Genomic DNA, 14,807 nt, shown 5'->3' with positions numbered 1-14,807 from the left:
AAAATAATGTAACTTTAACACCGTTGGGACCGGCTCGGGATGGATCCACATCAGACTTATCATCTGACCCGCCAACATCTACAACGTATGAGGTCCCCTTGTCGGTGGATGTCATAGGTAATACATTATCCCTTCTCGTGGACATTTCATAATGTCCCCAATTAGATGTGGATTGTCAACAACTAGAAGTTGGTGCCATTCTCCAATACGTATTTCCAGCATTGGACATCGACCCATCTACGTGCATGTCATATCCACTAACAGAGTGTCGTGTAAGGGTATTGTATTCTACATTGCCACAAAAAATGAACGTTTCCATGTTCTACCTCCCACTAACAGAGTGTCGGGCAGGGGTCGTGTATTCCTCTCGAATAGTAGTAGATGTTAAGGTCGCAAATGCTTCATTTGGAGATAAAAATTCCATATTTAACTCAAGATAGGGTAATCCACTAGTGAAATGAGTCTGCATTAGAAGTGTGCATGGGTCGGACTGCCCGGCCCAACCGGAAAGCCCGTCCAAAAAATGGGAGGGTTCGGGTAAAAATATAGGCCCAAAATATGGGTTTGGGCAAAAAAATGAGGCCTGTTTAGAAAACGGGTAAAGCCTCGGGTAAGACTTTTTGGCCCAAGCCTGGCCCGGCCCAGCCCGAATTATATACTAAATATATTTTTTTATTTTTAATCATATTTACATTTTATTTTGAATTTTAATATAACCACTTTTTATTATATTTTCAATTTGTGTATTGTTTTAAGAATTATTTTAGTATCATTTTTTATTTGTTTCTTGTTTTAATTTTTGTTCTTATGTTTTTAAATGTATTTGATTTATTATATTTTAAAATTTTTTATTTAATGAAATAAGCTAAAAAAATTTTAATATGGGCCGGGCTCGAGCTTAACAATTTTATTTCGGGCTGGGCTTGGACAAATTTTTAGGCCCATATTTTGGGCCGAGTTGGGCTCGAGCCTAGAAAATGGGCCAAAAATTTGTTTGGGCTCGGTCTGAACCCGGTCCGACCTGGCCCATGCACACCTCTAGTCTGCACCATCACTTTCAAACCACGAGCACCTTTGATATCAAATGAGTCATATGTCACGGGATCAATTGAAGTACAAAATCGATACTTAATAGACATAACTCTCATTGGCGTCATTCTAAAGATTTTGTGCCTAATTCTTTTACGAAGTTCTGTCAATTCTATGTTCTGGTTAAAAACAAGTCGCACTGTGTTCTTCGATAAAAAAAACGTTGTTCTACGTGACACGGACCTCACCGTCGTAGTAAATAATAGCACTAATAGTTTCACTAATTTTCAACCAAATTATCTGTCGAAAGAAATTCAAAACAAAAAACATTATGCAAAAATATAATTATTCGTATAAATATTAATATGATAAATCAACTTATACCTTTTCAGCTTCTTCAATTTCTATTCTTCTGAACTTCTTCAATTTCTCTTGTTGTAACTTATGCAACAAGAGAATGAAATTTGACTCATTTATAGCTTACACTATCTTCAGCACTACTGAAAAGAGCGTCTAGTTGGAAGTTTTTTTTAGTATTTTTGCTGATAGTGCATCCCGCTTGAAACGTTTTTCAACCCTAACTATCACATTTCCCGTGAATCCTAGGATATTTTTTCATAATCATCTTCTCAAAAATATTTTTTAAAAATCAACTGTAAAAAAAAATCCATCTGAAAGCTTTTTCTGTACATTTACTGACTGTATAAAAAAAATCCATCTTGTTAAAATAAAATTTTCAGAACACATCACATCAAATTTATTTTTCATAACCCTAAACCCCAAATTTATTTATTCTTGAACAATAATTACCCGCGGATGCTGAAGGCCGCCCCGACAATCAGAAATTCCCATTTTAGGATGAGGGCCCTCTTTCGGTTTTCGAGGGCTTGGATTTTATACTCCCAATAATAAGAAAAAAATAGAAAGAATATCGAGCAGTGGCAAAAAGGTTTAAAATAAGAGGAGGGAACGCAAAGAGTGACATAGTGTGAAAGGAAGAAGTAGGAATCTATCTAGACTTTAATGACAAGAATCGGAGGAAAAATGCATAGTTATCCCCCCTTTTACTGTACATGAATATGTGGAGCTCAGCATGTCTAGAAGCACGGGAGAACGTTTTTTTGCGGATATTTTTACCACCTGTCCTCCCTTTCGATTCCTTGGCAGGCGTTTTCATTTATTCATTGATTGATTCAAGGTAGCTATAGCTTGCTTCCAAGTCCAAGCGTTAGCGGTAGAAGCTAGTCGCCGGAAGTTTGGCTTATGCACTCCACGACTTTCTTATGTTATGGGGTCTCGAAGACTGAATTTTGCTGCCAACCCAAGTAAGCAAGCTGAAAAAGCCCTTTCTCCTTTTCAATTTAAAAATATCTTAAAAACCCTAAACCTTAATTTATCTTAAAAAATCATAAACCTTAATTTTTTTTTCAAAAACCCTAACCTTAAACCCATAAACCCTAAACCATAATATAGAAATAACCCAAAACCCTAAAAAAACACGGGCTAAAGCACACCCATATTAATGCGCTTTTTGCTGACATGGCAAAAGCACACCCTTAACAAGGTGCTTTTCTGTGTTTTCCCCTTAAAACGCTTCTACGTTGGCACATTTTGGGTTTTTTAGTCCATTCCGATAAATAATCTTTTAAATGGCCCATTGCTGTAAATAATATTGAAAATAGGTCCTTTTTAGTAAAATACTCCGATAAATAACCATCTAGTAAAAATGTATTAGATACTAAAAATTTATTATGACTATCTAATACATTTTTTATGGTTATCAAATACATATAGATTTTTTTTGAAAATTTTTCAATAATTTATTAAAAACCGTCTTAATCTAGTTTGAATAATATATCTTTCAAATTACATGAAAATAAAATAAAACAAATATATATTATCCGAATCAAAACTATGGCTCCGATTTTTCTTTTTCTTTTTTTTTTTTATTTTCTTGAATATTTTTTTCCCCAAATTTCATCATTGGCTTTGATGGGGACTTGCAATTTGGATAACACCAATGAGTGGCCTTGGGTCCTCGAATTCAAGATTTCATGGAAAAGAAATCAACCCATGGAATCGATCCTTCCTTGATTTTATTAAGAATTTATAAACAATTGCTCTCTGAAATAAGAATGTCAGTTTTCATTAAAAAAAAATTCCAACATCGATTACTTGAGCTAATCTCAAGCAAAGAGAAGCCCACTCGACAACATTTGTTACTACATGCCTTTACATTTACTGCATTATATTACAGTGAGGAATGGTGAATGAGATGAGTGGCTCCACTCGACAACGAAAGCAATCATATTATTTCTAAAGAACTGGCTAATATTCCATGGCTTCAATTTGGTAGGCCATTAAAAGGAATGGGAAGATAACGTTTCTATTTAAAAGGAGACTATAAACTCCCAAATCATATGTTCTGGACCTGAAAAAAAATAAGGTCTAATTATGCTCCCAATCTTTATACTCTTCATATAATTAAAATCTAGTCCTTCTCATTATAACTAATAACTGAAGTCTAATCAATAATACATTCTGTTAAATTGGATTATGTGACAAAAACTAATTGTTCGCAACAAAAATATTAACTTGCATCATGCTTCTCTGAAACAATGCTAAAAGCCTTACAACCCTAGATTTAGAATAAAAAACCTCACAACCCCAAAGTTAATGTTTTTATTTGTTTATCCAGCCTTTCACACATGTAATATTGGCCATTACAATTATTAAATCAAAAGAATCGAATAACTGGATTCTTGGTATTAAAAGTAAAGTGATTAAATTTCATGTGTGCTAAAGGTATAGAGAGTGGGAGCATAAGTAGACCCAAAAACAAAACATATGTGATAGAAAGCTGAAAGCTTCCATACCCAATCAGCAAACTCCAGTTTTGCCAGCGGTTGCTTCCTATGTTACTCAAACTCTTCATTCCAATGTCTGTATTTGAAACTATATGAGCATGAGTATCGAGACGTGATTTTCTAAATATATGAAACGAAAAATACTAAACATTGAGTATACCCGTATTGTATACTTGCCCCTAAATCCGGGTAAAATAGTTTGCCCCCAGTTTTTTCAGATACAAGTTTCTTTCTAGGACCTAGGCAGAGAAGGGATGATCAGACATTTCTTAAATGTATAACAGCTTACCTTATCCTCAGGGTATCCTGATCTCCACAAAAGCTTGAAAACATGACGATGCATCCTTGGAAGTTACAATCACCATAACATTATTTGTCACCTTCTTGTCAATAAAATACTCCCCAAACATTGGAAAAAGTGCAATTAGAGACTACTTTTCAGTACCTCAATCCAATTTGAACATATAATTTAACGAAAGCCACATAAAATAGTCATGGAGATACGTTATGAAATAGTTAATATTTAACAAAGATGAACTAATTCGGATGTATATGTTCATTAAAAGCTTCCGAGGTCTGAAAAATCCCAAAGGAAAGATCTTCTGAAGATGTCTTATGTGATATATGGTCTTCAAATTTCCAAATTTCAGCTTCACTTACAGTTCAATCTCCATATAATTTAAGCAATTTTGTTACAATTACCTTCATCAACCATAAAAAGTAAACTGCTGAAGACATTGCTTGTTCTACAAAATCCAGGAGACATAATTCATTGTCCAAAAAGATATTGATTTCATTACCCTAGCTGGTTTTCTGCTCAGAACGGCACCAAATACCATCAAAAGTTATCAACTGCCGCATCAAATGAAGGGAAAGGAAACAAAGATGAAACCATAGAGCCTGAGAAAAATAAACATTATAAACTTAAACATTTTAAGGATTGAAAGAATAGTTGAATTGGACTCTACACACATACCTAGACTGCATTTGATAAAAAAAAAAGGCAATGAAATTACAAAGAACAAGTGCCTAATTCCTTACAAAAACCCCTTAACCCTTTTCTAACATTAATGGCATCACACATACAAGTGTTTCATAAAATATCAATGGTCATTAATGGCAATGCCAAAGCATGTACAGCATATGTATTATTCTTTCTAGTTGATAAAGACTGACAAAAGAGAGTGTATATTTGCATGAATCTGCCTTAGAATTTAGTTTTCAACACCCCAAGTAGAGTTGTCACTTGTCACCTTCTTGTTTCCTAGCCGCTGCAAATTGAGGTATACAGACATAGTTGCAAGGTATACAGACATAGTTGCATGAAAAAGTAATTATTAAATTTATGGGATTAAAATTTAATACCGGGAAAATAAAATATGTTCCGGTAACCCTAAATAAATCTTCACATAATTCTTCTAACTAAATTAATGCAACAAGATTTATTTTATAATTTTTTTGTTTATTTTATCAGTAATTAAACACAATGGAATATTAATTTCCAAATATGATCCAGAAGTTAAAATGATAAATCTGTATATAATTTCATAAACAAAAAGAAAAAAAAAAGGATCTAAATTTTGAAATAACGTGAATCACTCACATGAGAGGATCAGATTCCGACATAGCTTGGAATTGGTTCAACAGATCTATGATCCATCGCTAATTCTTCATCGAAACGAGTTTTCGTTCATTTTTCTCCATTTTCTAGCTTCCCTGTTTTTTAGTTTTCTGGCCGAACTAGCTCCTTTACCCCTGCTAGGTTACCGGGAAAAATTAAAATGGAAACAAGAAAAAAAAATAATGATACGTTCTAATGCCACGTAATCACCTATTATGCACGTGTTGGTCACGTGCTTGCTCTAGCCGCTCGCCTTCTTAAGCACTAACCGCACACAAAGCAGAGGGAAATAATGTACCAAAAATAACACTAGAAACACAAGGAAAAAAAAAAGGTAAAAAAGGAAGAAAAAATAAATTTCCTTTGAGTTAAAGGGGAAAAAATAATTTTATTTCTTAAAAAAAAATCAGATAAACAGAGAAAATTCCCTTTCTTCTTCCTCTTCTTTTTGTTTGTCTAAATCCTTGTCTTTCTTTTCTCCTTTCTCGCGCCTTGGTTTCCTCTCTTCATTTGATAATCTTCTTGTTTTGATTCCTTTTTATTGAATTTTTTCCCCCACGGAAACTGTTCACTTTTTTTTCCAGCAATGTGGTTCATTGGCCCAATAATTTCCGCTTTTTATTTCTCTCATTTCGAGCAGATTTTGTTATGAAAGATTCTAAAAAAATTATTTCAGTTTTTTTATTAATTTTTTCTGAATAATCAAGCAAATTGATAATGGATCGTGTTGTCGGTGGAAAATTCAAAGTGGGCAGGAAGATCGGAGCTGGATCTTTCGGCGAGCTTTTCCTCGGTAAATCTGTTTCTCTTTTCCTTTCTTTTTTTACCTTTTAAATTGAAGTAATAATTAATCTGATTTACTGGAAATTTATTTTGGTAGGGGTCAATGTACAGACAGGGGAAGAAGTTGCTATTAAGATGGTATGAGCCTTATGTTTTTGAAATTGAATTTTAATAAATATATTTTTTGTTAATATTTTACTGATTTTAGATATTGATATATGATCACCTGGATATAAGAAATTTCTAGGGATTAGTTTTACAATTCCAGTTTAGCTTCTTTTATTTGCATTACCAATGCAATCAGTTGGATTTTTAATATTCTGTGTGTGGAAATGAGTTTGTATAAGTTATCATCACATTATGAGAATGCGGGCTAATTTAGCTATGTATCTAGTCATATGGTAAGTGTGATCTTAAGAGATTTATTGGATCAGAACGTGCTTTTCAGAATGATTAACTTTTCAGTTGGTTGCTAGATTGGATCGAGTGGATGCTAAAATATTGAGTTGTAGACTCGTGATGCGTTGGAAAATGCTAATGAAAAACATAGATTTGGATTAAAAGATGTACTGAATTTTGGAATAGGGCTTTTTTTGGGCATTTTCAAGTTTTTTGATTGCTGAAAAGTGTGTAACCATTATGTCTGTCATCTATTTATTTATTTATTTTGACCAAATATCTCTTTCTAAAGCTTGAGGTGCTATACATAGGCTGAAATTTTTAGAAATGTAACTAGACTGAGAGTTGTTGCTTAGATGTTGCAACAGTGAATGCATTCTATAATGAAAAGTACCATTTTCTTCCTGAAAAGTTAAAAGTGAATTCGGAATGTGTCTACGGATTCCTACCTTAATCTCATTGGATTTTAATCATCTTTCGCCTAAATTTTTAGGAACCTGTGAAGACCAAGCACCCTCAGCTTCACTATGAGTCAAAGTTGTACATACTTCTTCAAGGCGGAAGTAAGATTTTGTCATTTCCTATGCTGATTGTAAACAAGTATAGTGAGAAAAAATGAACACGATGTGAAAAAAAAATTAGCTAAAGTTCATTGTTCTTTTTCTTTATTGTTTTTGATGAAGCTGGGATTCCCTACCTCAAATGGTTTGGAGTTGAAGGGGACCATAATATTATGGTTATTGAGCTTCTAGGGCCAAGCCTTGAGGACTTGTTCAACTACTGCAATAGAAAGCTCTCTTTGAAGACAGTTTTAATGCTGGCAGATCAGTTAGTATGTTTACCTGTCTTACTGGAGAAATTGTTTTTCTGCCTATTTAGCGTCAAGTGTGATGAGTTATCCTATTTCTGTTACCTTCAGATTAACAGAGTTGAATATATGCACTCAAGGGGATTTCTTCACCGTGATATAAAACCTGACAACTTTCTGATGGGTTTGGGACGAAAAGCAAATCAGGTACATTAGCTAAATGCTTTCGCTTTCTAGTTAGATGGTGGAGTGCACTCATTTGAAATTTTATCATACTTCATGGTTGGTGGAATAGAGAATAGTGGAAATTAAGATTATCTAATGCAGTTGTGCCTTCAAAGAGAAAATTATTGTGTTTAAAATTTTTTACACCCATAATTTAGCAGTTAATAGCTTCAGATTACTATAAGAGATTTTAAAAAGGAAAATTATTGTGTTTTAAAAGTAAACTAATCCTTTTTTTCACGGACACTGTGAGCTTCAATAGTTCAATATCCGATACCATGGTTAACTGAGAAGTTGTCTGCAAGATCTTGTATTCTGGATGCATCGGTGCGATTTTCTTTTGTGAAGCTTTCACATAAGCATTTTTGCATCTTAAATATGGTGCACTTATTTGGTTTAACGAGGAGTTAATTTGAGGTATTGAAATAACTTGTACGATAGTAAAATTTTATCATGATGTCCTCTTTAAAGTTTTAAAGTTGCCTTTCTTTATCTTGAGCTTTATTAAATATTATACATGTTGATGCCATAGGTCAGTTTCTGATTTTTTATTGATGTGTGTTTCAGTTTCTCTTGCCTGTACCAATAGTTGATAACTTGTATATTCCCAAAACTTATTACAGCTGTATTTACTTGTTATACAGATGGCCATTACTAAATGTCTTGACTTGCTGCTAACCATTGCATCAATTTTGTAACAGGTGTATATCATTGATTATGGCCTTGCTAAAAAGTATAGGGATCTTCAAACTCATAAACACATACCATATAGGTATGCATTTACCATTTGTTTCTTATCCATAATAGTTTTACAATGAGTCTTGTTTCCTGTTGTTCCATTTATCTAGTTTGTTTATTAGCTGTTTGTAACATGTTTTCTATCTGAAAGGTAGATATTTATAAACTAGATGCTAATGAGTGGTGACTCTTCTTGAAAACGATAGCATCTAGCTAAACAAGCTAGAGAAGGCAGGTCACTAGGGTACATTGGAAGTTCTTGAACAGTTGTGTGCTGCTTTTACTTGCATTCGTTTATGTTCAATTGCTTGCATGCTGCTTTGAAATGTCCAGAAAGTGATCACATTTTGGCTAGCATCTAGGGTTAGTTTCAATTGTTTATCTGAGTGGTTGTTTATCTATTTATTCTCTGTGTTTGATATATACTTTGAATTTTCTATTTTCACAGAGAGAACAAGAATCTTACGGGCACAGCTCGATATGCAAGTGTTAACACTCACCTTGGAGTTGGTGGGTAAAGTGCCACATTAGTTATTTTGTTGTTGCCTGCTTATTCGTGTTAGACATGATGTAAATTGTGCAATCTAATTGTTTCTCAATTCATGTGCAGAGCAAAGCAGAAGAGATGATTTGGAATCACTTGGTTATGTGCTCATGTATTTCTTACGAGGAAGGTTATAACAATATAGGCACTATTCTTTTGTGTATTCTAAATTTTATGTGAAAATTATTTATCATTTTGATGTTCTTAAAATTTTTATATTCCTGGAATCAGCCTTCCATGGCAGGGCCTTAAGGCAGGGACAAAAAAACAGAAGTATGATAAAATCAGTGAAAAGAAGATGCTAACTCCTGTTGAGGTATTATAAGTTTCAACTTGTCACTTTATAGTTTAATGCATGGAATTCATATTGAAATCTAAAAAGGAAGGCTGGCGGGATTACCCTGTCACTAAGCTTCCGTCATTCTTGACTAATCACATAAAATATGTGAATCCTTCCTTTAGGTACTTTGCAAGTCATATCCATCAGAATTCATATCATACTTCCATTATTGTCGTTCATTACGCTTTGAAGACAAGCCAGATTATTCATACTTGAAGAAGCTTTTCCGTGACTTATTTATTCGAGAAGGTAAGAACCAAACATTATAGTTTCATGTTCGAAATACTTTCATCATATCTCCAGCTACTACTAGAAGTTAGGAGCTGTTTGTATCTTTTTGTAATGCCCAAAAATATTTGTAACTTCTGAATACCCTAGTCTATGTGCATCTTAACACAGCCACTTCCATTCAAAGCATGACCATTTCGAAGAAGCAATTAGAAGATGGGTTGCTTTCTGGGGAACTGATGACCTACCTTTCTAGTTTCTTCTGGTCATGTGTAGAGTCATTTAAATGTATCAGAAACTTTGCACAGATTGGTGGTTACTGTGTCATAATTACTTGTACCCAAATATCAGTAGCTAACTCATACACCTTGAAATTGAGTTAGGCTTTTTGTACACCAACTCCTGTCAAAATGCATTTGAAACTGGTGAACACAGTTATTACAAAATCAATAATGTGTCTGTGGGCTTATTCTGTTGCTAGCTGAAGTTAGTTTTCCTGCTTTCAAGTTGTCCGAAAGCATGATAAGGTGACATTCCTATATATCATGAAAAAACATCATTTGAGAATATTTCTTTGGAGGCTGGTGGTTGGCAGTTTTTGACCCGAGGTTGTTTTTTTGACAGGATATCAGTTTGACTATGTATATGACTGGACTGTACTCAAGTATCCTCAGCTCACCAGTAGCTCTAAACAACGGGTCAGTGTGTGTCAACCTTGAGCTGTACATTTCTCCTATCTCAGATTATTCTTATTTGCTTTATCATGTCTTTTCAGCCATCAAGTGGAAAAGCTGCTGTAAACACTGGAGCATCTGCTGAAAGAACAAAGAAGCCATCAGGTGTGCTCTGTTCTCTTGAGAGATTGTAGGGAGAGGGATATACAGTTGTGTCGTGTTATTAAAATGTTTAGAACTCTAAGGGTGTATTTGGATTTCTTGATTTGCGTAGTTTTCTAGAGTTCCTTATTCTAGATACGATTCTAAATTGCAATTATCATGCTCGAGGCTTGGGTACTTAACTTTGCTGATCTACAGCTGGGTGATTCAACATGTTTCTGGGCTGTTACTTTGTGAAAGAAAAAAAGTTCTTTTGTTGTAAGTGAATATTAACATTTTCCCCCTCTTTGCCTTTGCCGTTTTTGGCTGTAGGACGAGAAACACGGGATAGAGTTTTGGGTGCTGCTGAGGCATTTACTCGGAAAAATGCTTCAGGCAGTGGACATCTCAGTGATCATTCAAAGCAGAAGGTATCAGAGAAGGCATCACCATCAAAGGATACGGTATGCGTCCACTGCCATAAAATTTAAATTTTTTGCTCTCAGTTATTGTTTGCTTATCCATTTTCCATCTGGATCTGAACCTATTTCATGGAATATATTCAATACATCTGTCCGTGTCTTCTAGTATGAGGTTTGATATCGAGTTCATAATCATCGGTCTAGAGTTCATCTATTATTCAAAAGTCTGTTCTGAATATCTCTCATGGTTTTCCAGGATAATGATTCTGGAAGGGTGCGAACTTCTTCCAACCGGCCTAGCAGCATGTCCAGGAGGGCTGTTGCCTCAAGCAGCAGGCCAGCCTCTTCTTTAGGGCCCAGCGATAGTCGATCAAGTTGGCTTCTCTCAGGTAGCAGTCGCCTCTCCACAAGCCAGAGAGTCCATTCAGGGTCAGAGCAAAAATCGTCTCTCTCCCGAGCTACAACCTCAAAAGGTGTCCGTGAAGATCCGAATCAGAGCTCTGAGCACCGTTTGAGGTTTATGGAAAAGAGGAAGGGGTGATTGTCCCAATTGGTAAGAGAGAGAGGGAGCACTTCTTTTTGGTATAGTCCTCATATTCCCATCCCAATGGAAACGTATTTCTTGCATGCATGATGGGGTGTCGTCACTGCTAAATTACATATTTTTTGATGGAAAATGTCAATTATATATATATTATGATCTTACCGGTTGTCATGCTATGTTGTTGTAGAGATAATGAAGAGAAAGATACAATGATATTCGATCCAGGCCTTGTTTTTGTTTTTAAAAAATTATGTTCCTACCTATTTGTTAAATATTTATTCATGGCTGGCAATTTCTGTTCCTACTTGTCTTCACCCTATTAGGAGTTAATTAATATGTAATTTCAGTATCTGTAACTCTTTCTTTATTCTTAAGTTGTGGGGATAATAAATGAAATGAACACATCTCCGTTTTTCTTCCTTTATTTTTTTAGGTTATGTTGTGTATAAGTTTGGCTTGTTATATTAAATGAATTGTTCATTCATAAAATATATGAGTTTGTCAAGAATAATAAATATAAACGAAGAAACATAGATTAAAACATGAATCAAGATAAATAGTTTTAATGTTTTATAGATGAAGTTGAATGAGTTTTAGGCTTAATTTGGTATTATTTTTTAAAAGTATTTTTGGGTTAAATAAAAATTTTCTAATTTTTTTTTGGTTAAAAAAGTGTTTCCGAAAAGTATTTCTGAAATGTTCAAAAGTATGTATTATTTTTATTTCAACAGTATTTTTTACCTCAAAAGTGAAAACAATGTTAAATTCACCTTTAAATTCTAAAATTTTGTTTAGTCGCATTTAATTGGGATAATGACACAATTTTTCTTGTATTTTAATAAAATTATCAATGTGGTATCTCTACTTTTTAAAGTACCTGAATTTTAATTTCTGTCTATCAATCTGGTGGCGGCAACAGTGGCGCGCTGGTTCTAGGTTGAATGGAAGAAAAAAAGATGAAAATAATAGGAAAAAAGAAAGGATTTTACTAACCTAAATTTATTTCTTATTATATTTGAAGTTAAAGGTATAAATCAAAATTTGAAAAAATTGAATTAATTATGAAATTTTGTAGAATAAAAATAAAATAATTTTGTTAAAATCATTAATATATCAGCTAAAAATATTAATATATTTGATTATTTTACCAATAAAGGCCCATTTCTAATTTTATTTACAGAAATGAACTAATTTTTTTATTATCTACCGAAAATGACCGAAAATGACAAAACGCGTCCAGAGCGTTTTTGGGTAAAATTTCAGCAAAACGAGCCCCTGGGGGAGCGATTTTACCATATCAGCACAAAACGCACTGACGTGGAAACTTTTTGCTGATGTGGCAAAATCGATCCCCCAGGGGCGTGTTTTGCTCCGTGTTTTTTTTTCTCAACATCTATTTGATTTTTTTGACCGTTGGGGTGTCCAATGGTAAAAAAAAACCATATAATCCCCTCCTATATTTTTCACACAATATTTCTTCAAATTTTGACAAAAAAGCTCTCAAATTTCTCCCTAGATTTCACAAAGCTCTCAAATTTCTTTTTAAATTTCTCAAATCTCTCTTTAATTAATTATTTCCTTTAATTTTTTTTCTAAATTAGTATTATTTTTTTATACTTTTAAAAATATTTGATCGTGTTAGCAATGGCCGAGGAATTAATTTGTCTCGATTATAAACATATCTCCGTCGAACAAATGAAAATGGTAAGGGTTAATTTTAATTTTTGAATATTATTTAATTTTTTTTCATTTATGTAATTTTAATTAATTTTTATTTTATATTTTTTTATAACAGTCTGTAGATCGGGTGTTACAATATTATATTCATAATATGTCTGGTCCTCCATCACCGTTGATAAAAAATTACTTGAGGGAAGCGGGTTTTTGGCACGTGGCCACTATAGGCTGGGGATGCAAGTTGGACCCGAAACTCACCAGTGCGTTAACAGAGAGGTAAAGACCCGAGACGCACACATTCTATATTCCATGCGGAGAGTGTACCATCACTTTAGAGGACGTACAATTACAATTGGGATTGCCGGTGGATGGGTCCGCACTCACCGGGTCTGTTCAATCTGTTGATTGGGGAGCTATATGCTATGATCTTTTGGGTGCGATTCCGGATAATATTTACGAAGGTAGGATCGAGATAGGCTGGTTACGAACACATTCTCGAAGCCGAAAAATGATTCGACTGAAGTATAAAGAATACGATATGCTCAGGCATACATCCTTGAGATGATTGGAGGTTACTTGATGCCGGACTTGTCACGAAATCTCATACATCTGAGGTGGCTGCTGAAACTCATTGATTTTAGAACAGCTGGCGAATTTAGGTGGGTCTGCCATGTTGGCAACATTGTACCAGAAAATATGCAGGACGATGCCACCAAATAAAGCCAAAATCAGAGGTTGCCTATCACTACTACAATCATGGGTTCAGTTTCGCTTTCCATTTTTACATCATCGAGTGAACCACCTATATACATTCTCATTCATAACGAGGTAAAATTTATATTTGATTTTACAATTATTACATAAATTTAAAATAAAATTGTATACTAAAAATGTATTTAATTAGGTGGAACCATTCGGCGAGTTATGTTGGAATACTTACCGCTCTTAAAGATATACAGCTTCTATTAGACCAACGATCGGAAGCGCAAATAAGTATTAAATAAAATATATATACATAAAATAGTCGTTTCATGTTTAGTATTTAGTATTATGTATATAACTAATATTTTTATCACGTTCATATAGTTTCGATGGACACCATACAAGGATCCAACAATTCGGGCAGTAATTCCGGATGAATTCTTTCAAAATCTGAACATTTGGCATGTTAAGGTCCTATTGGTCAATTGTGCTACAGTTGAGATGCACCAGACGGATAGAATGTTGTGGCAACTTAAATTCCAACAACCAATTCTCGAGGCGCCTGAGGTGCTCGATAATGAGCACAAAATCGACTTACGGCAATCGAATATGAATTGGCCTCTATTCTTCTCAGAATATATCAAAATTTGGGAAAATCAGTATGATCATATACCTACTCGTGAACCGATCATCATTCTAGAGTTAGCATGCGCGCCGGATTACATGCCATGGTTTAGGATCCATTACAAGCCATATTTACTATCGGAAGAGCAGAGGTGTCGGCAAACCCATGTCAAAAGGGAACGACGGTGCCCTTTAAATCTAAGGAGAAAGGATGACGGCACGGGCCCATCAACAGTGCCCACATAATCACCAAGCCCAATGCCTCAACCGACAACACCCACACCACAGCCCCTTCAGATTATACCAGGTGTGTATCTTAGCCCTTATATGTTTTTTTTCCCAGTCTTATAACAGGTTGGAATGCATGGCCTGGTGTATCTCCTTTCTCAATGACTCTGAATCAACCGACGATATATAGGCCATCGTCGCTAGAGGGATCAC

The 14,807-nt window shown here is 34.4% G+C and overlaps 1 protein-coding gene and 1 long non-coding RNA gene across 3 annotated transcripts; one reads left to right on the top strand and one right to left on the bottom strand.

The window, feature by feature from the left end:
- Positions 1–3,079: 3,079 nt before the first annotated feature.
- LOC107892808 (uncharacterized) lies at positions 3,080–5,811 on the bottom strand. 2 transcript variants are annotated; one of them, XR_001682632.2, is made up of 5 exons: positions 5,728–5,811; positions 5,500–5,651; positions 4,186–4,796; positions 3,906–3,972; positions 3,080–3,460 (listed from the first exon to the last, which is right to left on the bottom strand). It is a non-coding gene; the product is annotated as an uncharacterized lncRNA (long non-coding RNA). The 2 variants fall into 2 exon arrangements; XR_001682630.2 differs by having other exon boundaries at positions 3,080–3,972.
- An 85-nt stretch (positions 5,812–5,896) lies between these two features.
- On the top strand, positions 5,897–11,782 carry LOC107892798 (casein kinase I). The gene is made up of 14 exons (XM_016817850.2): positions 5,897–6,310; positions 6,398–6,438; positions 7,193–7,262; positions 7,383–7,531; positions 7,619–7,714; positions 8,434–8,504; positions 8,919–8,980; positions 9,081–9,144; positions 9,246–9,330; positions 9,477–9,603; positions 10,207–10,280; positions 10,358–10,421; positions 10,731–10,861; positions 11,076–11,782. Exons 1-14 carry the CDS (start codon positions 6,235–6,237, stop codon positions 11,358–11,360), a joined length of 1,395 nt encoding a protein of 464 aa, XP_016673339.1. The 5' UTR covers positions 5,897–6,234; the 3' UTR covers positions 11,361–11,782.
- Positions 11,783–14,807: the final 3,025 nt, after the last annotated feature.

Source organism: Gossypium hirsutum, chromosome A11 (genome assembly GCF_007990345.1).
Source record: "Gossypium hirsutum isolate 1008001.06 chromosome A11, Gossypium_hirsutum_v2.1, whole genome shotgun sequence".
NCBI classification, from domain to species: domain Eukaryota; kingdom Viridiplantae; phylum Streptophyta; class Magnoliopsida; order Malvales; family Malvaceae; genus Gossypium; species Gossypium hirsutum.
This window is presented reverse-complemented; position numbering and strand designations above follow the sequence as displayed.